Source organism: Amphiprion ocellaris, chromosome 7 (assembly GCF_022539595.1).
Source record: "Amphiprion ocellaris isolate individual 3 ecotype Okinawa chromosome 7, ASM2253959v1, whole genome shotgun sequence".
Taxonomy (NCBI): domain Eukaryota; kingdom Metazoa; phylum Chordata; class Actinopteri; family Pomacentridae; genus Amphiprion; species Amphiprion ocellaris.
Genome location: NC_072772.1, coordinates 27006480 through 27031184, shown reverse-complemented (window position 1 = coordinate 27031184; position 24705 = coordinate 27006480). Strand labels below are relative to the sequence as shown.

Genomic DNA, 24705 nt, shown 5'->3' with positions numbered 1-24705 from the left:
AGCAAGTTTGTACAAACTTGGATAGGTCTGTTGTAACTCAGTTCGCCTGCTAAGGGCCAGCGATGACCAGGCAGCTTTGTCAAACATATAGTCAAAAATCAATTCTGGATCAAAACTTAGAATCTTCACAAAGTTTTTATTCAATACAGAGGCTGTAAGAACAAACATGAGCAAAATCTTGAGATTTTAACTGACTACACAAAGCGTCTTTCATACCTATGCAAATTCCTTCTAAACACTCCTCTTCCGTTCTGGAAGACCACAACCCATCATCTTAAGACCCAGTCAGGATGTATATGATGTAATTATATGAAAAGTTAGACCACTTCCTCTTTTTTTATTTCTGCTAGGTTTGCACAATTTCTGCTTAGCTTGGCATGACCTAGGTTTCAACTCACGGGTGCAGATGAATAGAGGACATGCACTTCCTGTCTTATCGCCTTGTATGAGCTTCATGGGCATCCCTTGGGTTGCTACTTTCCATAGCATCATTTACTGTATTCATAACTTCAGCTGACATGTTACATCTTCTAATCTTATCATTGTTTCCTCTTAAATTTGATTCACACATCCTATTCATCTAATTTTATCTTTTGTTCAATCATAAAATGCCACAACAGGTCTGTTGTTGTCTTTTCCAGTAATCCAGGGGATTCTGCAGTATGCTGATATTTGGCTCCTCCAAGGTACATCTGAACTTTCACAGTTGCATCAGCAGTGATGTTTTGGGTCCTTGTCTGTCGGACTGTGTTGTTAAAGCGCTGACACAGTCTGCTACCTGTTTGTTTGAAATGTTCACAATATCAATACTATTATTATCTGTTTGTGAATACTTTAGCAGAAGGAAAGTAGTCATAACATTTTTTAGCACTGACTTCCCCTTAAAATATCAATCTGATCTTTATTCTCACTAAATTCTATAATTTTGGCCTTTGTGTTCATGTTTTGTCAAGTTAATCTCCTACTGATCATTTTATGATTAGATTTCTGAAGAAGTGGTTCCATTTACATCTTTGTGGGATTTAGAGCTTTCTTTGACAACAAGAGGAGAAGTTAGAAGTCAGTAACATGGACTCTAAATGTCTTCAGTCGTCATGTCCTCATATTGTTTTAGGCTGTGACAAACTTGTGTGTTTTTAGTGACGTCCTCATTTGGTCTGATCCAGCAACTGTAGAGTGTGTGTTACATTGTCTACATATTGTGAAGAAGCAGAAACTGTTCAGAGTGAACACTTTCTATAGAATCTGAGAAAATGAGCTCTGATCCTCCTGTAAATTATGTTCACTAAAACAAGTAGGATCATTTGTATTTTGTAACTCAATGGGATCTATAGTACGGAATCTTTCTGACAGTGTATTGTTGTGTTTTGTTGCAGACACAAAGTGTTCAGATCCCGTCTCTGCCTTCAGGAGAGCCAGAGGTGAGCGAGGAATCTGCTTCTTACTTCTCATAGGTTACTAAATTTTTATGATTTCTATATTTCTACCACCTACTAGGTCCTAATGGAAAACCTCATAAACCGAGTAAAGTCGAGCAGAGTAGGTGCTAATGGAAACATGGCTTTAGTCCATTTTTTAGTAATGTTGCTAACAGCTTCACGTACGTCGATCGTCATATAACTGTCCTGTAGTCCATTTTTCTAATTAGCAAAGCTGTTGTTCCATTACTAAGAGATTTTCTTTTGTTTCCATTGATGACAGCTGGGAAGGTGAGGAGAATGTGGATAGATGCAGAAGTGAAGGCTGTTGAGCGGTGCGTGCTGCAGATCATAACAAGCTGCAAAGTCCCAGGCAAAAGAGACTGTGAGTCCTGTCTGCAAGCAGAGCCAGTAGCTCTGAAAGACAGAGACTGGGTTGCCATCAAATATTACATTCACAATTAGTCCATGGGCCAGACCAGATATTGGTACCACCTCAGGTCACCAAACCTAAGTGTTACTAAAATGTGCATTGGGTTAATAGAAGTACATTAGGATGTGATAGCCTTTCCACACTGGCAGCTTTATCACTTATTTGTGAAACTGTCACATTCACCATAACTGCTGTATTGCAATCCATTTAACTCTCTGAGGCCCACAGTTGTAAAATTGCAACATTTTTTTTCAGGCTGTCTAGCTGGACCTATTTCTGACTGAATGTAGACAAACACTACATTTCCCAGCACCCAACACTGAACTGCAAAACAAATAAATATTTTTGGCAGGAAAATATTAATACTGTACACAACATGTCTTCCATTGACCCCCAAGCTCTCTCTTCTGGAACAATTTCAATAATTTTACAAAGTAAGTATTTGACCTGTAGTATTTTTTTTCTTCATCCTTAAAGATGTTTAGTGATAGACAACTCAAATTATTTTTTAAAAGTATAATACAGTTGAAGACAAGTATAATACAGTTGAAGACAAAATTATTAGCTCCCCTATGAAATTTTAGATTTTTTCCCCAAAAATTCCCAACTGCTGTGAAACAGATCAAGGAATTTTTAACACAGCTTTTCCAAACACCTTAGTTGTATTTTAGATGCTTGCATTATTTTACTTTGCTCAAAAAATCCCCTAAATTATTCAACAAAAACCAAAAACTACCAGGGTCAAAATTATTAGCCCTCTTAAGAACTGACCTTTTTATTGAGCCAAAAAACAAACCACTGTTGTGCAATCATGTGCTTTAACTTTGTAATGCACACAGCTTTTAATCAATCAATCAATCAATCAATCAATCAATCAATCAATAAAGTTAAAACCGAGGGTTGTCCTGCACTTTACACACAGTATAAAAACTTCCTGACGGATTTGAGCTGTCACTTGAGAAAGCTTCATGACAAAAACAAAAAGAGAAAAAGAATTGTTGGTGCATACAAAGCAGAAGGGTCTACAAAGTTATTACAGCGTTTCCAGGTGTCAAGAAGTGGAATGAGAAGTCTCATCAAGAAATTCAAGGAGAGGCACACAGTACAGAACAAGTCTGGCAAAGGGAGGAAGGCAAAGATTTCAAAGACTCTGGAAAGAAAACTTGTGAGAGATGTGTCTAAAGATGTTAGAACGACCACCAAAACACTGGTTAATGACTTAGAGAAGTCAGGATCAAAGAAGACGCAGAAATGGACTGAACCCTAACCCTCCACTTCTACAGAAGAGACACCTTCAAGCCAGACTGAAGTCTGCTGAGGACAACCTGGAGAAAGATTATGAATACTGGAAGTGTGTCCTTTGGTCAGATGAGACCAAACTAGAGACCCCGCTTATGTTTGGAGAAAGGAGAAGAGGCGTAGAACCCAAAGAGCATCGTCCCCACAGTTAAACACGGTGGTGGCAGTATCATGCTGTGGGGATGCTTCAGTGCGTCTGGAACTGGGAATCTTGTAAAGGCTGAAGGAATCATGAAAAAAGAAAGATATATGAAGATTTTGAGAGAAAACTTCAAGTAGTCAGCTGCAAAACTGGATCTGGTTGTCGCTTTGTCTTCCAGCATGACAACGACCCAAAGCATACATTGCTCCTGGTGAAGATCTACCTCCAGAAGACCAAAGTTACTGACTGGCCTGTACAAAGCCCTGAATAGAATCCCATTAAAATCTGTGGGGTCAACTGAAGACCAGGGTCCATGCCAGAAGACCATCAGATCTGGAGGAGCTTGAGAGACTTGTCAAAGAAGAATGTGCTGGGATTCCTCAGGAGATGTCAGAGACTCGTTACAAACTACAATAAACAACTGCAGGCTGTTATCCAGCAAAAAGGAAATATAATTGACTATTAGCATCAAGGACTAATCATTTAGATCCTGGTGGTTTTTGTTTTTTGTTAAATAGTGTTAAATGTTTCTGTTAGCAAAGTAAAATAATGTGAGCATCCAAAATAAAACTAGGGTGTTTGGAAAAGCTGTGTTAAAAACTCCTTGACCTGTTAAACAGCACAAAAAAAACCCCAAACCTTAAATTTCATAGCCGGCCTAATAATTTTGTCTTCAACTGTACAAGTGATTTTTAGGGATTTCTTTCAATGACGCAAAAATGCAACACTGGGCTTTACTGGGTGCTACTTATTCACACAGAAGGCACCATCACTGGGTCATGAGTATATTTATCAACTGTACCATCTATACAATAAATATACAGCGTCTATGCTGTATATATATATAGGTTATGAGTTTAAGGTTAAAGGTTAACTCGATTAATTTTGTATTGGATTAACAGTATATTAACAGGTACATATATCAACTGCAGTATGATTTGTTATAATATGATTTGAAGGAAGCAGTGTTTTGATCTGTGAAGCACAAACAGTTTCACATATAAGGAGACACTAAGGAGAATGCCATCCACCAATTAATAGTCTTCAGACACCAGAAATCATTATGATGTTCAAGCATAGTCCAAACTGTAAATATGAACTAATTGTAGAGGACTGATGTAATACAATCCCACTTTTGCAAGTTCAAAAAAGTTGCAGTAACATCATTTTCTTGCAGTTTTTTTATTGTGTGGAGGTGCATTCTAACATGGATGGCAATTAGTGTCTTGACGTTAAATTAAGTTGCATTTTATTGTGCCATATTCAACTATTTCCTATCAATACAATTCATTTTAAGATACATATTTTGATACTATTGAATCATCAATGCCTAATCGTCTGTGGACTTTGTTAAAAATAAACTGGTAATATTTGCATACACTAGGAGCCGCTGTTACAATTTTGCAACGCTTTCACAAAATCTTGAAAAATCCAAAAAATGAAAAAGTCTCATTGTTTTCTTGATTAGAGGTGAGCTAAAAACAGTTTAAAAAGGGAAAAAAATTACATCAATATCATCAATGTGTGGGTTTCAGGGGGTTAAATCTTACAGTGTGCAAAGATCACATCTAAGTCAACAATCACATAAAACTGTGAGAAATATATTATGTATATAATATATTATAATAATTAAATGTCAGACCCAAATGCATGCATCTTTTCATGCCTGTAATTGTGTATTCGCATTCATTTATTTTTTCCTATAGAAAGAGTTATTGGTGGGTAGGTGTACATTTGTTTTCAGGTCCTTTGCAGAAACTGCTGAGATATCTACTGTAGTTATGTTGTCTTTTACAGTTCTAATTAAGGTTAATTAAGCTTGATTATATCAGTTAACTATGGTAATATCCTTTCCTTTTCTAGGATTAACTTTGAATGAACTTGAATGATTTTTATTTTATATGATACTGTTACATGGAAGAAATGACTCCTATCTGTATTTTATGTTTTTGTCTCATTATGACCATGTACTGTTCTCGGAAAATTACCTTTGAATTTGGAATAAGTGTCCAGACAGCACAACGGGACGGAATTGATTAAAAATGTAATTAGAATTAAAACTGCAAAAGCATTTGAAAATTCAACTTAGTAATGGAAATAGTCTTTGCAACAGTGTTTTTGGCATATGATCAGTTCTGGTAGCACTCTGTTATAATTGGGTTAAATTTTGAACTCTTCAAAACAATTTTGGCTGTTTTGACTCTATTTAAAAAAGTATTTTGAATGTTTAACTGGAAGTTATAGTCTGCTGTATCACACTGACCACAAATCACAAGATATGGTTCATCTTTGTTTTTAACTTCAATAGAATTTAACTTTAAATCTGTCAAATTTTCGCTATTCTATTGTTCCGTCCTGCTTACAGTAAATCTTGTTACCATAGCAACGAAATCATTCTCAGTCTCAAGTTTGTTATAATATTGTTCTGTGCTGTAAAGCGATTATACAGATGATGATGTGTAGCATGTGGCATTTCTTATTTTTTCATAATGAGGAAAAATCCTATCGAATTCCGTCCTCTTGTGTTGTGAGGCCTTTTGGCTCAGACCCCTCACCTTTCATTGTGGGTCATGTCCATTAAACGAGTGATAACATATATTAAGCTGTGAGTCTGCGAGGGCTATCATATCAAAATGCAAACTAGAGACATAAAAATACCAAAAAGAATCGGTCACCTCGGGTGGTACCGATATCTGAAATTTTGGGTCCTGGCCCAAGGACTAAATAGAATTATAGCCTAAAAAGGAAGATGCTCAAAAAAGCAAACTGTGGTTCAGGTATGATGCATTATCTGTTGAATTTAGTTTTAATTTCTGTCTATGCCTTTTAAAAATGATTGTACTAAGTTGCTTAGCACTGCCAAGTGATCAGATTAATGAGCATGTTTCCGAAAATACAGTTTAATAGGTTCATGCTCTGTTCTCAGTTTCATCAAACAGCAGAGAGCATGTGAAAAGACTGTTACTTCCACAGTTATCACAGTTATTTCAGCAATGTGTTGTTCTTACTCATAAGTTGTTGAATCTGTTTTTTGAACTATTTGGAATTCTATTAGAATTGTACTAGGTTTCATATATAGTAACTTGAATTAATGTAAATGCGATGTAAATTATAATGAATTTTAGACTGGTAGGGTGAATGTTATTTCATAGAAGCTGTAAACTTCAGAAGAAGGTGTTTTGAACTGTTACAGAATTTGGAATTTTGAACTGTTACAATGCAACAGTTCAAAATTACATTTTGCTGCTACTGCGAACTGTGCTGTGTTTTTGTTTTGTTTTCCCTCTCACTTCATGATTTTTAGGCCACCACCTGCAATGAAATGACACATTTTAATTTTTCTTTACAGTAATAAAGGACTTCATAGTATACAGTTATGCCCAAAATGGGAGGTACGTCCCTTTTTTCCAGGTGAGGTTAGGAACTGCCAACCTTACAATGAATGAACAACAATAAAATGTATTCACTTGGTGCAATTTAGATGTGTGTAGAAAAGGAATTTCTATGAAATAGGATTGTGATAACTGCTGTGCTTTCCATTCCCCTTACAATGTGAGATTGTTATTTTTCTAATGAATTCAAAGTGTGCAATTCTCCAGCCCCCATTCAATAGCTTATTCAGTCATAGGCACAATAACCAGAAATGCATCAGATTATTTGTCTGAGCTGCATATTTGTGTGACGTTGACCAAATATTATCTGCTGCAGTGCAAATTAATCGAAGGCACACTCAACAAGAATAGAATCTGTACAGAAACAATCATCTTCTTTCCTTGGGAGAGGAAAGAAAATTTCTAAAAAGAAATTTCCTGGTTCACCTTAAACATGCCTTGCTGAGACTACACTGCCTTATGCTGTGGAGGAAGACAAGGCAAGATTTCCATTTTGTCTGTGTTCTGCTCTGGGTGTAATTTACATATGTTGCCAACAAGTTTAAAATGTAGGAAAGGCAGTGCTCTGTGTTTTTATTCACATAAATATTTGCCGCAAAATCCATAAATGCAATAAAATAACACAACGTATCCATAGGCTTCATAATTCATGTAAACATGAAATATCAGTGTGTGATGTTATGGTACTCATAAGTCACATAAACCTGACAACGTCCTCTTATGTAGCATTAAAATCAGGTTTGACCAAAATATGGCCCTAGCCAAAATTTCAATAGATGGGTGTGTTTATGGAAGTCTGGGTCAGAAACTTTTTGATTCCCAGGCCTCTAGGACCTTGGGAAAGGCATGTACCCATTTTTCACGTTTTTTGTCTTAGGTCCTGATATTTCCCGAAAACACGTGTGTGCGTGTGTGTGTGTGTGCGTGTGTCACATAATCGATAGGTCACACAAAAAATGTGTATTTGCACGACACTGGTCACGCAAATACACATTAAAAACATTAAAACCCTATGTTGTAGCAATGCTATTGTTAGGGTCTCGTGAGGTTTGGACACAAAAACCACTTGTTTAGGTTTATGGAAAGCTTGTGGTTTGGGTTTAAATGATCACTTTTAAAGCGGTGTGTAGTCGTCATGGCAGCAGTAAATATGTCAAAGAAACAGCGTGAGAACAGTGGGCAGCGTTGTCGGGATAACAGGCTGTCAGGACGTTTGTTTTCAGTCTGTTGAAAGATATACTTACCACATACTGCTATGCATGCCATCCATCTCAACATCCTCCAAAATTTCTGTGTTCTTGTTGAATTTAATTTTCCCAAATATGCGAGTGGTCCATAGGCTTGTTGTGTATCAGTGTACTCCTGCACTTGCTCCTAAAATGCTGTCAAAAATTTCCACTGCAGCCTCCATAATTCAACCAGGAAAGAGGTAGAAAAAGGTGGGCAATTAAAAAAAAAAAACAACAACAACTAAAATACCCCCCAGTTGCTGAGATGCAGATTCACACGGTGTTAGGATCCTGCTCTAGCCCCTGCCCTTCTTTCCCTTTTTCCTCTTTTTCCTCCTTTCTCCCGAGTCATGATTTGTTTCTGTGTTGACCTGTCTCTCTTTGGCTCCCTCTGTCTGTCTGTCACCTCTCCCTCTTGTGTCTCTCTCTCTCCCTGTCTCTCACCCTCCTGCTTCACCTGCTTCACCTGCCTGCACTCTGTCTTGCTGATTGCTTCGATGAGTTTCAGCTGCAGCAATCAGTTCACACCATTCACCTGTTCTCCACCTCACCTCCACCTATTTAAGCTCTGCCCGTTCATTCACTCCCTGCCGGATCATCGACCCACATGCCTCTGTTCTTGGACTCTGTTCTTGGACTCGGTTTTTGGACTCTGTTTTTGGACTCTGTTTTTCCCCTCCTCTGGATTTCCCTCACTTGGACTCAGCAGTTCTTTTGGATTCCCGCTAGCCCTGTTTTTGTCCCCAGCCAGTAGCTCTAGTCTCGTCTCCGTTCACCCCAGATTCCCCGAGCCTGCTTCCCTACCCCTTCTGTTCAGTTCCCCCATTTTTGTAAGTACCCCTCCTTTGCTTAGTTTTGTTAGTTCTAGTTTAGTGATCTTCCGTTCTTCAATTCATAGTGTTTGTTAGTGGTTTGGTTTAGTCTGTTTTCCCCTCGGTTATCAGTTTCCCCATTTTGTGAGTATCCCTCTTTAGCTTAGTTTTGTTAAGTCGGTTCAGTTTGTAGATTTCCGTTTTTATATTCATAGAGTTTGCTGTTAGAGTTTAATAGTTCAGTTCTGTGTTCCTGTATTGATTAGTTATTTAGCAAAATAAATCTCTTTCAGTTATTCACTTGTCTGTCAGTTTCTGTGAGTCTGCGCTTGGGTTCCCCAGCTCCCCCCGTAACACACGGGACTAGTATTATCCCAGGACGTCGGTGTTTGGTAAAATATATTAGGTAATTTGCGGGGGAATTACTACTTTCCCAATTACTGACATGGTGCATTCGCACAGGATAAAGATCACCGACCTCCTCTGCAATTATTGCAAATTACCAGAGGTCCCGAGGTAATACTAATCCCATGCGAATAGGGCTAAAGACAACTTCTTTGTCCATTCGTGTATCGCATGGTTCTTGTGAGACTACGCGTGATTGGACGAGCAACTCTAACATGATGACGTCAGTGATGCAGCATTTCTGAAAGTAACATGCCGACTTGTCCAGGTCAACAGATTTTCTCTATGCCTGCAAGATGAACTTCTTTGATCAAAAGAAGAAAAGGCTTTGCCGCTTACAGTGATGCCTCTGTTATATCATCTTGGATGAGCTTGATGTACACTACCAGTCAAAAGTTTGGACACCTTCTCATTCAATAAATATATACATATGGAATTATGTTGTAAACAAAAAACTGTTAATATTCAGTATTAATCTACAATGTAGAAATAATACAAATAACTAAAACCGTTGACTGAGAAGGTGTGTCCAAACTTTTGTCTGATAGTGTGCATGCAATGTTGACAATGTATCATAAGGTATACCCTGAACACTGTGTAACTACAGTTGATCATTTTGCCATTTCATGCAAAATTGTAACATGTTTGAATGACCGATCTAGAGCAGAAAGGTCAGCATATATATTTGCTGGGTGGTGTGTTTTAACCTCCTGAGACCCGGGTTTTTGTTTGATGTGCATTTTTTATGTCTCCTTACTCTTTGGGATTAGTAGGACCTAATTTTGGTTGAAATTAAATTTTAGCTTTCTATGTACTCTTGAACTATGTCAAAACCAATGCCCTCATATGAGGACAATAGGTCTGTCTTTGCATATACATTTTTCCTTGCTATTTGGGATCAGAGGGACCCAATTAGCCTAAAAATGAAATTTTAGCTTTCTACAATGAGTGGTTATCTCAAAAACCAATGCCCTCATTTGAGGGCATTGGATCTATCTTACTGTATGACAATAACGACCATTCAATCAATGTTATAATTTACACCTGTGTTTCGCAGTATGTACATTTACATTGCTTTCTGTCCAGACTTTCTGTATGACACAATGAAGACACCATTGGTTAACAAAGTACAAAAGTTTATTTTAAACTGTCAACAAACACAAAAGTGCAGATAAAAGTGCAGCTTTTGCATGAAAAAGTGCAGTTTTTGAATGTCGTAATGAACATGTCATAGAGAACAGTCATTTATTCAAGTACTCCTACTGGCCTCTGTGAAAGGCTTTGCATGGAAAAGTGCAAAGTTTATGAACATCATTATGAACGTGTCAAAGCAAACTCAAACAAACAGTCATTCAAATAGTAGACGGTTATGTAGCATTTGTGTTTCTTGGACCAACACTGGCAGGTATCCTCTGGCTCCTTAGCATGGACAGCAGAGAGAATCAGGACTGGCTTGTTGTCAAACCATTTCACAACATTCAGTTTCCCATCTCCCCTGACAACAGATGCAGAGGTACCGCTGCCTTCCTGCTTCATGATCTTGTCACTTGGCAGCTTCTGCACTGCTTTTGGGATCCTGTTCTTCATGACTGTACCAGTTAGATACACTTAAAACAAAACCAAAAAGATAAACTCAAAATGATGTCGCAAGGACAATTTTTCACGGCAGCCATCTTGACAGAAAACAAGGTAAACCTGCACCCTGAGCCAGACCGACACAACAATTGACCAACAGATGGACACAGATTGATGAATGTTATTATTTGCTGCTGTGAAACCAAAAAAGCAAAACATAATAATAAGCTGAATAGTACCTGGGAAACTATATAAATTATATACCTGCTTCTCTAGCATGGAGTCCACAACTGATATGGTGGTGAAGAACCTGTCACAGTACGCTTTTGTACCAGGATGCACTGTTTTTGTCAGGCGTTTGAGGACCAGGGCTCCCTAACCCAATCCTTCTGCATCCGGAACCTGTGCAGTCAGTGACTTTGAACCTTGTTACACTTCAAAGTCCAGAATAATTCCATCTGCTGATGCCAGGACAAAGTTCTTCATGCCAACTGGATTTGGCTTTAGTGGCACATGCTGATGGAATAGACAGGCTCCAGTGAATGGTATCATCTGCTCATCTATTGAGACGGATTCTGGTCGAGCCTGAGCGTGGCAGCCTTTGAGCATGTGATTCATGAAAGGCCTCACCTTCCAGAATTTGTCTGTTTTCCTGTCTTCGGGAACATCGTCATCAATTACTATCTTCAGATGGCTCCTCAGCTTGAAGAAATGGTCGCGTCTCATTGTGTCACTAATGGCAGGGATTCTCAGCCTAGTGGACCAGAACATGCGGGTTTGTGGGTAAGGGATGCAGGACATCAAGACGGATGCTCCAAAAAAGTGGTACATCTCTTTAACCGATGTGTTGAGAGATCTCCCACTTTTAGCTAATGACATAGAATTTGTACAGTCGGCAAGGAGTTTCATCAGTTCTATGTCAATGTACTGCTCCATGTACTGCACCGGTGACAAATCTGCTCTCTCGTATTGTTGTTCATCAACTCCCTGAAATGGGGCTAAGATGGGGTTGAATGGAGCAGACTTCCAGTACTCTCTATTTCCATTTCTCGGTCCTGCCCTACGTCCTTGCACATCCTGGTCAGGTTCTAATAATGAAATATAATGCATTTTATTTGCAATATACTCAACATTTTGAACGAAATAAAGTGCTACTGAGTAAAAACATGGGAACTAGGTCAGGTCTCACCATCATTCTCAAGACGCTGTCGTTTATGTTGTGGCTCACTTGTATCGCTATCAGTATCTTCACTTATGTGAGCAGCATCAGGCTGATAATCTAAATCTGAATTAGAATCATCAGGTTGCTCCACAGTTGCTTCACATGGAACAATGTCACCCACAGCAGGGTCATTCTCTTCACCATCTGACAAATCTTCAATCTCAGAGTCATCTGCGATTGCATTCAGCAATCGTTCAGCTCTCGAAAATGACATTCTCCCTGTAATGATAAAAATGCACAAAAAATGCAAAATGTAAAAATGCTTCTATTTCCTTGTAATAGGAAGTAAAAACTTGCTCCACTGGCAGATTATTCTACTTCTTTCTAGTGAAATTAGCTTGAAACAAATGCTAATTGTCTAAAAACAAGTAACTTTTTGGAGGATGAGTCTTATTTTAAGTGTAATAAGACTTATTTTGACTAGAAATTAGACATTTTGACTAAAAATTTTGACTGAAAATAAATAAAATAAAATAAATGTTCTTGGCAAGATTTTACGTTTTTGCAGTTAAGCTAGACCTGATGTCCTCAAAGAAGTACGTCACATTTACAGACATTGTAGCTTGCTAATATGACTCAAATTTATCAAATAAGCATGCCAAGTGAAGCTACAGACGTTATTGTGCATAAATATACAACTTTCAATCATAAAATTCAAGTAGGATTTTTACCTTGTCCATATTTCTGTCGGGAGCTGCTGTAGAAAACTTTTGCTGGGACTCCCGCCATCTTGTTTTTTCCCAAATTAGTTTAATTTCATTATGAGACCACAGGCAGGGCCCCCGGATGAGGATAATGGGTCAACATTCTTACAAATGAAGTATCATGGTGTAGAACAGCAAAAATGTAATGTCCTCATATGAGTATGCAGGGTCTGAAGAGGTTTGGAACCCATCCTTGACCCTCTGACAGAACCACGACCAGCCATTGTGAAGCAGCTCATAGCTATTAATGTCATGTCAGACTACTAGACTGACATGTAATTGCAGTAGTTTCCTGGCTTCATCCCCATCCCAATGGACATTTTTAGGGAAAGTCAGTAGAACTTTGGAACTTGAAGGAAACAGACACCTCATATCCATCTTTATTTCTCACTGTTGAGGGCATTGCTGAAAGATATGTGGTAAACACGTCCACTGTAGAGTTAAGCAACATAAGAGAAAAGGTGACTGTAGTCACACTGCTCTGCATGGTGTTCAAGATTTAGGATTTTGACAGTGTTGAAAAGCACCTGTGATGCACGTTGATTTTACTTTTAGAAAAGCTGAATGAACCCTGATTCAAATAAAGTGCAAACTGTATACTTTTGTTTGTGTGTCCTTATTCTCTTGAAAAAACAATGCAAGTGTGAAAAGTCAAACCCCACCCACCAACCTTTCCATCACAGACGGACACACACACCCACCAACCCCACCACAGAAAGACAGACACACACACCCACCAGTCCTACCACAGACACACAGACACACAGACACACCAGCCCCACCACAGACAGACAGACAGACATACACCCACCCACACCCACCCACCAACCCGAACACAGACAGAAAGACAGACAGAAAGACAGACAGACAGACAGACAGATAGACATACACCCACCCACACCCACCCACCAACCCGAACACAGACAGAAAGACAGACAGAAAGACAGACAGACAGACAGACACACACACACACACACACACACAGGTGGATGTTTTAGATTTCCTGATGAGTTCACATATATCAGCAGAAGAAGGAAGGTGGAAACTTGAGAGTGGCTGAGAGGACGGATCTGGGGGAGCAGGAGGAAATGAACTGCAGGGAGTGTGAAAGGTCAGTTGCTGGTGGATATTATCGATTTTTGCAATGAAAAAGTTCATGAGTGCATTACAGTGGTTGACGGAGTAGAAGTGTGGGGGGAAGGAGTTCAGTGGGCGCAGGGAGTTATTAATTAAAGAAAATAGAGTCTGACTGTTGCCATCACCAGCACTGATTAGACCTGCAAAATACTGAGATTTGGCTGTAGTGACTGAGTCCTTACGAAGATGAATATGTTGATGATACATTTGTTTTTGAATAGTTAGACTGGTTTTATTGTAGACTCACTCCAGCTGTCGACCTTTAACTTTTGAGGAGGCAGAGTTGGGGTGTAAACCAGGGAGCAGAGTAAGTGAATGATAAATGTCATTGGGTTGCTGCCATGTCTCTGTTAAGCACAGAAAATCCACTTTATGCTTGAGGAGGAAGTCCTGGAGGAGAAGATCTTTGCCAGTGAGTGAGCGGATGTTGAATAATCCAATGTTGACATCACTACGGTTGGAAGTGGCGCTAATGTTAGCCGACCTGGCTAGGTTGGCTAATGTACTACTGTCCGCTTTCCTGAAGGAGTTTCTCTGAGGACGTTGGCTTGTGGACCAGATGGAGTTGATGGCCGAGGAATTGTTGATATGGAAGCTCCGGCGAGACCCACGGTGGATGTATTTCCGGATGTATTAGGGAGGTGAGCGATGTCTGGGAAGAGGTGCAGCACCGGCCATAGGTAGATGGAGGAGCTCAGCAACCGTGCACTGGTAAAAGGCTGCTTATGGACTGAGTATGATAGATTGGACAGTCCAAATGAGGATACACCATACAACCAGTCTGCTGATCCACATGATGGATGGGTGGAGTTGTCAGCCGGCAGGTAGCAGCAGCCATTTGAGGAGTGGGAGTCCACTGACACACCACAGGTAGGAGTCAAACACTCACAACAAATAGTCTGAATGTTTGTCAGTATGGCCTGGTCAGGGTATCAGGGTATTAATAATACCACATCAACATAGTCCATAGTCAGTTAGGACGATTGACCTAAAAGACGCTTGTAGCTAAAAGTAGTTAAAAGGTACCGGTGAGCAGCGGCAGCAAGCTGTGCCAGTGTACACTCGACTGGAAGTCCAAGTTTTTTTCAAAACTTGCCACAGGGCAAGTAAAGGTAAAGTCTGGATGGAGAACCAGAACATTCAAACCATGCCTTGGCCTGCTCAATCACCAACTCTAAATCCGATTGAAAACCTGTGGAAAATAATCAAATGCAAAATGGAGAACCATAAGCCCCAAAACACAGCAAACTTATTTGAATTTGTGCAACAGCAATGGGCTGCTGTGACAGGTGAACAATGTCAGAAGCTGATGGAGAGCATACCAAGGTGCTTGGCTGCAGTCATCAGAAACAATGGTTATACAATGAAGTACAAACTCTTGCATGTATCATGTGACTAAAACAGACAGAAAATAAAACATGAAATACCTAAAAACACTGTTTTTGGCAGTGCAATATCATAGCTGTGATTATTATCAAGAAAACCATGGAAAATGACTAGATATGAGCTCTTAAATTAAACTCTTATGAGCTATTTTTGTTGTTATCATTATATTTGTCCAAAAAATTGGAAAAAAATGGACCTTTAGTTGTACCAAGCATCAAAATAAACAAGAAATTGAAGAAAACAAGGATGGTCTAATAATTTTTTCATGACTGTATGTTTTAACTCTCATCTTCAGTCTAATAGCTTTTCCCAAGATTATATCATTTTTTACTTTAAGCACATCATACCCAGAAAAATATTACACTGCAGTAGCTAAGGGGGGAAGAACTGTTTCACATAGGGCAAGATGGGCTGCATTAGTTTGCTTTGCATCAGTATTTTTCCTTCAATAAATGAAATCATCATTTAAAAACTGCATCTTGTTTTCTTGGGTTATCTTTGTCTCACATTAAAATTTGTTTGATGATCTGAAACATCTATGTGTGATAAATGTGCAAAAATAGAAGAGTTCTACAAAATATCTGCAAATACTTTTCCACAGCACTGTATATTGGTGTATCAAGAGGTTAAATCTAGAGTAGTAGAAAATATTGACTGATTGAGCACAGGGCTCAGTCAGAGATCTATTACCAGAAATTGTGGGTCTGCACTCAGGATGCTCCAGATATTATGAATCTTAGGAAGTGAAGATTTAATTTATTCAGGCAAATTAATTTTGGGCAAGACATTGAACCTGAAGTTGTTTCCGATGACAGGCAAGCACCTTGCGTTGCAGCTATGTTACCATTGGCATGTGAACGAGTAAATGCAAAACATTGTAAAGTGCTTTGAGTACCACTAAAGTAGAACTGCTTATATAAGTGAAGAACATTTACCAGCATGCTGTTAAAAAACTGGCTGGTTGCTGTCCCACCAACTGGCTTGCTCTCCATCAAGTCCACTGTGGGATGCTGCTGCTGTCTTTTGTCCAGCCCACTGGTTCCAGCTGCCATTTCCACCATTATACTCTGCATCACCCTTACTATACTTGATATGCTCATCTATGCTCATCTGTTTGAATTTTACTACCAGCTACATATATAGTATTTTTAATGCCAGAGCCTTACACCATAACAGTAAAGTTATGAATCAGTTTCAGTGTTAGCTTATACTTTGTATGTATCATCTATCTTATCATGCTTGTATCCAACTGTGTTATATGTTCCTTATCCCCCACCCTCTCTATCTCCTCTGTCCCTCTCAACCTGCCGGCCAGCAGGCAGATGGGTCCCCCCCCATATATAAAGAGCCGGGTTCTGCTCAAAGTTTCTTCCTGTTAAAAGGGAGTTTTTTTTTCTTGCCATTTCACCTTTTTATTGCCATGTCGCCTTAGGGCTTGCTCTGGGGGTTCAGGCATATGGGTTATGTAAAGCATCTTGAGACAATTAGAATTGTAATTGGCATCATACAGATAGATAGATAGATAGATAGATAGATAGATAGATAGATAGATAGATAGATAGATAGATCAATTCGTAAATATTCTTGCAGATGTCATCAAGATCTCCATACATTTTAAAAAGTCTTTTAGACAAACCTGACTCTAAAAACCTTGTACTTTTCCTTTGGTATTCTAAGAATGAGACTGCTGTATAGAACAATAACTCTTGGTGAAATAGGTATGCTAAGTGATTCTTTTATAACTTTGTAGTAATTATTCTCACCTCTAATGTCTTATGAAAAATAAAAAAACAAAAAGTATTGCAAACATTTTTCTTTAAAATAATATTGGGTAAACATTTTTCTAGAAAATCTCTACACGTGCAGTAGGTTACCAAACATAAAGAAAACTTTATTGGTTGAAGTAATCAGAAACAATATTAATCTCATTAATAAAAAACAAAATGTCCCAGGCAGAAAATATCAGCTAATGTGAAAAAGATCAGTTAAACAGGTCAGGATTCTCCATTAAGATGGTGGTTGATTGCCAAAAAACTGTTATTTACTGTCACAACTGTAATGGCAGCACATTCATAAAAATCTTTATCTATCTAGATTCACTACTTTTACCGCTATAAATTAATCAAAAACAGTGTGTTGTTTGCTCCATCTTTACACATCATTTAGTGGGTCATAATCGGCATCCTGGAGCCACGCAGCTTTAAACTTTAATCTTCATTATTCTCAAAAATAGATGAAACGAAACATTCACTTTCATACCTCTCAGTCTGAATATATAACATGCATTGATCACATAATTAAAATCACCTGCCTAATATTACGTAGGTCCCCCTAGTGCTACCAAAACATGTCTGACAAGTGGAGACCTGAATTCCATGTAATAATAATACCTGAAGGCCTCTGAAGTTGTCCAGTGGTATCATTAGTAAGACATTAGCAGCAGACCCTTTAAGTCCCACACATACTTAATCAGATTGAGATCTGAGGAATTTGGAAGATGAGTGAACTGCTCAAGCACATCCTTAAACACTTCCTAAACAACATTTGCAATGTGAAAGAGCTGGCGGCGGCAGAGGTAATGTGATGTTTGGAGCAAATGCACTCAGACTGGCCACACTGCCTCCTTCCCATTGCTACCAACTCTTCTCTAGTGATAAGATGCACATACACATCTGGCCTTCCATATAATGTAAAAGAAAATGTGATTCATCAGATTAAACCACCTTTTTTCCATTGTTACATAGTCCAGTTCTGACATTCACTTATTCAATAAAGGTACCTCGGGCAATATATAGGGTTGGCATGTGTATTCTGACTGATCTGCAGATATGCAGCCTTAAGTTGTGATGCACTGTATGTTCTGGCACCTTTCTATCATAGCTAGCATTAGGGTTTTCAGCAATTTGTGCTACAGTAGCTCTCCTGTGGGACTGGGTCAGGCTGTTCACGTGCTACCTATTATATCCCACCCCTTCACAAGAACCATTGTAATGAGATAATTAGTTATTCACTTCAAATGTCAGTGGTTTTAATATTGTGACTGATCGGTATATATAACCTGTCCATATGAGTCACAGCTGCCATTTGAGGCATATTTATTTAGTTTCTATATTTGTTACCATTGAGGAAGTTGCTTCATTTTTGAGATTTGAATTTTTTTCATGTTATGGTTTGTCTGCGATTTGCTTCTATCTCTTGGACCATTCCTATCATGGCAGTACTGTCTGAGCGATGATGCTGCGGAGCAACTATCTTAGTTGCTTGTCTGTGTTTAGCAGTTGCCTCTGGGAATTGCTGGGTGTATAGGTGGTCTGTGTATTGCAGTTCTGGCGTTACAAGTCTCTGACATTTTGTTTTCATTTGTCTGTCTAGGTGTGGATTTAGGTTATAGCCTTGAATGATAGCTGCTCCATACTGGAATGGCTTCAGCCCAACATCTTTTACCTGTGATGGGTCTACTGCCCCCCCATCTTTGAGGCAGATGTTAGCTAGCTTGGCTTGTAGCTCTTTCAACTGAGATATTTCCTTATTCAGCTTTTCTTGCCCAACCACACTACCCACTTTGTGCCAGAAGGTGGTGTTAAAATGCAGGTAAATTCTCCAGTCTAAGGCATTCCACCTTTTGATTTTCTCTGCAGTGTTTGGTAAAAGCAGGTGGCGAGTTTTTTCACTGCGACTGTTGAGCCTGAAAGAAGCCACATCTTCCAGCGACCAACAGAGAACATGCTTTAGCAAGATCATGGACTCGTCAAAGTATTCAGAAATAAGAATAAGGTGGAAATCTCGTTCTATAGTTGCAATAGCCATGGTGGCTCTTTCTTCCAAGTCTTCAGCACCAGCTGCAACATTGTTATCAAAGCCGAAGTCAAAAGCCAGGATATTGTGAGCATAATGATTGTTGAGGACTGACGAGTTATAGTTTCTCCAGCTGTTGTCTAGGAACTCATCCAGGCTATGTGTTGTATGGAAGGCTGGAATGCTCTTGAAGTAAGTAAAGATGGATTCCATCATAGCCACAGGATGCCTCAGAATGGAAAAGTAGAAGGTATCCTCAGGCATCACCTTTGTCACCTAGGACATAAGATAGGAAACAAATTTCACAAATTTGCAACAAAACTTTCAATTTATGGTATACAGTTGTGAGCAAAAGTCCTTGAGCTTCCAATGATGTACATCATGGTAGTTCTGAATTTCCACTGACTTCTAGAACTCTTAATCTATGATGGAATCACTGAAACATGTCATTGTCACAAAAAACAATCATGCTTTTTTGTTCATTCAAAGAGTTATTATGCGTCTTATATGACTAAATCCACTGTCAAAAATATACAAACAGTGATGCTAATATTTGGTCACATGTCCATTGGCCATTTTCACCTCAGCTAGGTGCTTTTGGTAGTTATCCACAAGCTTCTGGCAAGCTTCTGGTTGTATCTTTCACCACTCTTCTTGACAGAATTGATGCAGTTCAATTAGGCTTGTGGTCTGACTGACACAGAGTTGTTTCTTCAGGGCAGTCCACAGGTTCTTGTTGGGGTATAAGGCAGGACTTTGGAGAGGCTGATTTAACCATTTCTTTACCATTTTTGATGTGTTTTGGATCATTGTCTTGCTATGAGACCCAATTGTGTGCAAATTCAACTTTCTGTATGGTGATTTTAAGTTTTGTTGAAGAATGTGGATGTAATCCAAAGCAGAGCATAATACCACCACCACCATGCTGGACAGTAGTTACAGTGTTCTTGGGATTAAAGGCCTCATCTCATCTCCCCCCTAAACATATTTGGACATTGTTGCGAAATAGCTCAACTTTGTTTCATCAGACTACAGACCCTTCCTCCAGAAGACCTTTTATTTGTTTATCCGATCAGTATTAAGTCTTAAGATGCTACTTCTGGAGCAAAGGCTTCCTTTTTACATGACAGACTCTCAGCCTATGGTGATGTAAAACAAACTTGACTGTGGACACTGACACGTGTTTCAACAGCTTCTAATTCATTGTAGGCCTACTTTTTGGTTATTCTTGGTTGACTCTTGACCATCCTGATCAATTGTCTCTCAGCAGCAGGTGATACTTTACATTTGGGATCTGTAGGAGCTTTAAACTTGTGCCAAGTGACTTTCCTGACTTGTTTAACCCTTTAAGCGCCAAAGTCGCAATATTGCGACAAGCGACATTGCTGAACATAACAAGCCATAGCTGCAAATATGGTGCCTCATGTAGTTCCTACTTTACACCAGGAGATGGCAGACATCTGGAACTTCAATCTGAGCAACATTTGTGGGTGTGTTTTCATTCAAAGTTTTGGAGTTTATAGAGTTTGAAAACCGCCCCCCGGTCGAGATGAGGGTTGTAGTTGGAGCGCAACAGAGTGCAAGACAGCGAGAGAAAACTTGCCATGCCGAGAGGTCTGTTCACGGTTGACAAAGTACTTCGTCAAGTAATGGCTGACTCAGATTCTGAAGAGCGATATTCACCCTCTGATGAAGATGTTCAGTCATCCAGTGAGACAGAAAGTGATGCTGCGTCTGTGTGTAACGGCAGCGAGTCCGCGCGCCGATGCTTTGCTTCACCGTGTCCGGAGTGGCAGAAGGGGACATGATGGGAGTAGCAGGGGTGATCAAAACACCGCTAATGGTGAGGTGGGTAGCGGGCAGACGCGCGAGAAAATGCACTGATAATAGCGGCGGAGGCTGCAGTGGCGTTCAGGCCTCACCGTAAATGACGGTGATGATGGCTGGGTCCACTAATCCCATGCCAGACTGTAGACTGCACATTGTATATTAACACAAAAAATTCCCATTTGGGTCCTGTGAATGATTACGAAGACCTCAAATGTGAGGTGTAATTAAAAAGTTCAGTCTGAGACTATTAATTCATTTAGTAATCACCTTGTGTAGCATGACTGATAGTGCTCCAGCCACATTTGGAAGACTCCCAGTAAGAAAGTCAAGCATCATTTGTGTTGTGCACTTTGTCAAAATTCCACCCTTCAACTTAAATTTTACATGGTTGAAGAGGAAAAAACCACAAAGAACCAAATCTGGAAAATAGGGCAGCAACAAACATGCTCTTGGTGCACTACTGACTTGGACCATCTCTCGTCTTGGATCAAAATTACATTAACAGCACTGATGGAAGTCACCCTGTGTCTGTCGGGGTCGGGGGGATGGCGGCACTCCCAGCAGTCATGGCCTCCAACTCCTCTCAGTGTGGACAGCCCCAATACAATAGAGGCGTTTTCCACAATTGTCAGTGCCATGCCATGTCTCCCTACAGTCAGTGGTGAGAGTGTGTGTGCATGTATGTGTGTGCATATGTGTGGGGGTGCGTGCATGTGTGTGTGTGTGCATGTATGTGTAGTTGTGTGCATATACACTCTATTGCCAAAAGTATTTGCTCACCTGCCTTGACTCGCATATGAACATAAGTGACATCCCATTCCTAATCCATAGGGTTCAATATGATGTCGGTCCACCCTTTGCAGCTATAACAGCTTCAACTCTTCTGGGAAGGCTGTCCACAAGGTTTAGAAATGTGTTCATGGGAATTTTTGACCATTCTTCCAGAAGCGCATTTGTGAGGTCACACACTGATGTTGGACGAGAAGGCCTGGCTCTCAGTCTCCACTCTAATTCATCCCAAAGGTGTTCTATCGGGTTGAGGTCAGGACTCTGTGCATGCCAGTCAAGTTCATCCACACCAGACTCTGTCATCCATGTCTTTATGGACCTTGCTTTGTGCACTGGTGCACAGTCATGTTGGAAGAGGAAGGGGCCAGCTCCAAACTGTTCCCACAAAGTTGGGAGCATGGAATTGTCCAAAATGTCTTGGTATGCATTCAGAGTTCCTTTCACTGGAACTAAGGGGCCAAGCCCAGCTCCTAAGAAACAACCCCACACCAGAATCCCCCTTCCACCAAACTTTACACTTGGCAGGAGTGTGGCGATAGCCAAAGTATATTGTATTGAATGTATTGAGAAAGTGTGCATTCACCTGACCTCCACGCCCCGTCAGCCGATCTACATTCCAGGCAGTAAAATGGTTGCTTTTCCACGTGCTGGGAGAGCCGGCCCTACGACTTCCTCATATCTGCCAGCCTCCAAAGCAGTATGTGTGGCAAGTCAGCGACAGATGGTTCATGGTGTTGGCCTCCCCACTTAAACTCGACAAGTTGTCCGCGGTTACCGGCTACCGATTGCCGGCGCAAGCCGGACTTTCCACGAAGGACGCCCAGCTGCAGCGCAAGCACGTAAAACAACAAGGACCTGTGAGTTTTATTTACTTTCTTTTCCCTCATTTATGTTTCATCCTCCGTTCCCAAACCGGATGGCAGCGTCTTTCTTTGGATTATTTGTTTCTTTGGAACTGAATGAACAGTCGTAACCCACTTCCTTGTTTGGATTTGTTTTTGTTGGATTGGTTGGAAAACATGGAGCAGAGTTTTTATGTTGGACGGGTCGGACTGTAAACGAAGGAGACTAACGAAAACCAAGACTGGATTATAAAATAAGTAATTTGTGTTGATTATTGTAAACTTGTATTCTGCTCTTTATTTGTTGTGTAGAAGGATTGTGATAGTAGGTTTGATATTGTTTCAACATTGTTTCAACATTGAACCTTTGTAGGGGCAACAGCATAATCTTTTAGTTGAACCGCTACATAAATAAATGGCGCCCAACGTATAAAAACCCACCTAAAACTATCAACTTAATTTAAAATAGAAAAAAAAGACACTGTGTTTGACCATAGTTCTTTATTTAGTTTGCAATTGATTAAAACAGACAACTTGACTGTGGTCAAACTATGGCTTCCCATTTGGGAGACAGTTTGGAGAAGCCTTCCATGGATCAGGAGCCAGGACCTGCTGCAGAAACTGTGGAGTTAGACACTGAAAGGCTGCAGGAATCCAAAAGGTATTCTGGTTCACCTACAACTGCCTACTCGCTGTTGGACATGGATCTGTGTGGGGACTCAGACCTGACGATCCCTCTCCTAGCTTTACCACAAGGTGGTGCTGCTTCCACACCACCCAGTATTCCACCAGAGCCCTTCCATGCAGGTCGGAGACCGCTGTCAATACAAATTCTGGAACAAGTCCAATTACTTGCAGTTGGACAAAACAGTCACAAGGAGGAGAACAAGCTCATGGTTCAGGAAATGTCAAAAGAACTCCCAATATATCACAAGGAACAAATGCAACAATTACAAAGGACAATGGATAAACAGTTCAACTACATACGTGAACAATTCACGGCTACCTTAAACTGGCGTTTGAAGCATCACCACACAGAAATACTGGACGAAATGAAGCAGGTCTTCAGTGGCTGACCATATCTCTCAAGTGCAGAATGATGTCTGGAAATGTTCACAACATCTGGAGACCATGCACACTGAGGTGACCACAATCAAAAACCAGAGCCTCCGCAAGTTTGCTCTGTCTGATGCCTCTGTTCAAACTGGTTGTAATGACCACATGACACCTACACAGCGTCCACGCTTGCAGTCAATGATGCAGGCTGGGATAACTGAATCTCCGTTGTCCTCACCTGCTGACTCTCCCATCTCTGGGGATTCCGGATGCAGATTCATGGGGAATTTTCCTATTAAGCTGGAGTTTCCTACCTTTGGTAGACTGGAGGACAATTTGGACCCGTTATTATATTTGGAAAAATGTAAGGATTTTGTGTCGATTAATCCACTTAGTGATGATGAGTTGATGATCACCTTTAGGAATGTGCTGTTTGGTACAGCTAGAGATTGGTGGGATGTTGCCCGCGGCAACACACATTCCTGGACGGAATTTCAGGCTAAGTTCCTCGCTGCTTGTCTTTCTGAGGATTTTGAGGATGAGCTGGCTGAAAGAGTGCGCACATGCATCCAAGGTGAGGATGGGAGTATCCGGGACTTTACTTATATGTACCGTTCGTTGTGCTGCCACTGGAAACCAGACATTACAGAGGAGGCTGTGATGAAACTCATCCTCAGGAACATCAACCCCTGCATGGCCAGTCAGCCGCAGAACAGGGTTCACACAGTGGAGGAACTGGTCAAATTGGGACAGCAACTGGAGAAAGACAAGCAGAGTCAGTGAATATGCAATATGACCAACGGAAGAAACATGTCAGTAAACAAAAAGACAAAGGGCAATCTGCACACTCACATCAGTCTCACCCCTCACCTTTAGAGCAGCCCAGTGCCTCTCCTGTATTTTGCTGGAGGTGTAAAGGCAGTCATCCTCCATATGCTTGTCCAAATTTCAACCAGAGGAAACCAAAACCTCCCACCACCACACAAAACCAACCGCGACAGTCATGGATTGTGGAGGCAAACCATCCATCTGCAAGTGCTCTTGTTCCAGCAGGAACACAGTCACCACTACCTGTCCAATCTTTTTCACCAGCTTATGGACACAATGCTGCCTCTGCCTTTGACAGTCCATTACCACGGCAGTTGAAAGTGACACTCACCATTGGGTCATGGACGGGAGCTGCCATATTGGACACAGGATCTTCATACACACTAATCAATGCACAGTTATGGGATGATA

General features: G+C 40.3%; 1 protein-coding gene across 3 annotated transcripts in view; it reads right to left on the bottom strand.

Annotated features, from left to right (window-relative positions):
* Window positions 1-17020: 17020 nt before the first annotated feature.
* The window catches only part of gal3st2 (galactose-3-O-sulfotransferase 2), a 43747-nt gene continuing 36062 nt past the window's right edge, over window positions 17021-24705 (bottom strand). For 2 of the 3 annotated variants that reach the window (XM_055012238.1, XM_055012237.1), the window contains exon 4: window positions 17021-19225. In XM_055012238.1, coding sequence (XP_054868213.1) covers window positions 18314-19225 — 912 coding nt within the window. In that variant the 3' untranslated portion in view covers window positions 17021-18313. Of the gene's footprint in view, window positions 19226-24078; window positions 24223-24705 lie in introns of all 3 variants that reach the window. The other variant, XM_035947047.2, reaches the window with a different exon arrangement.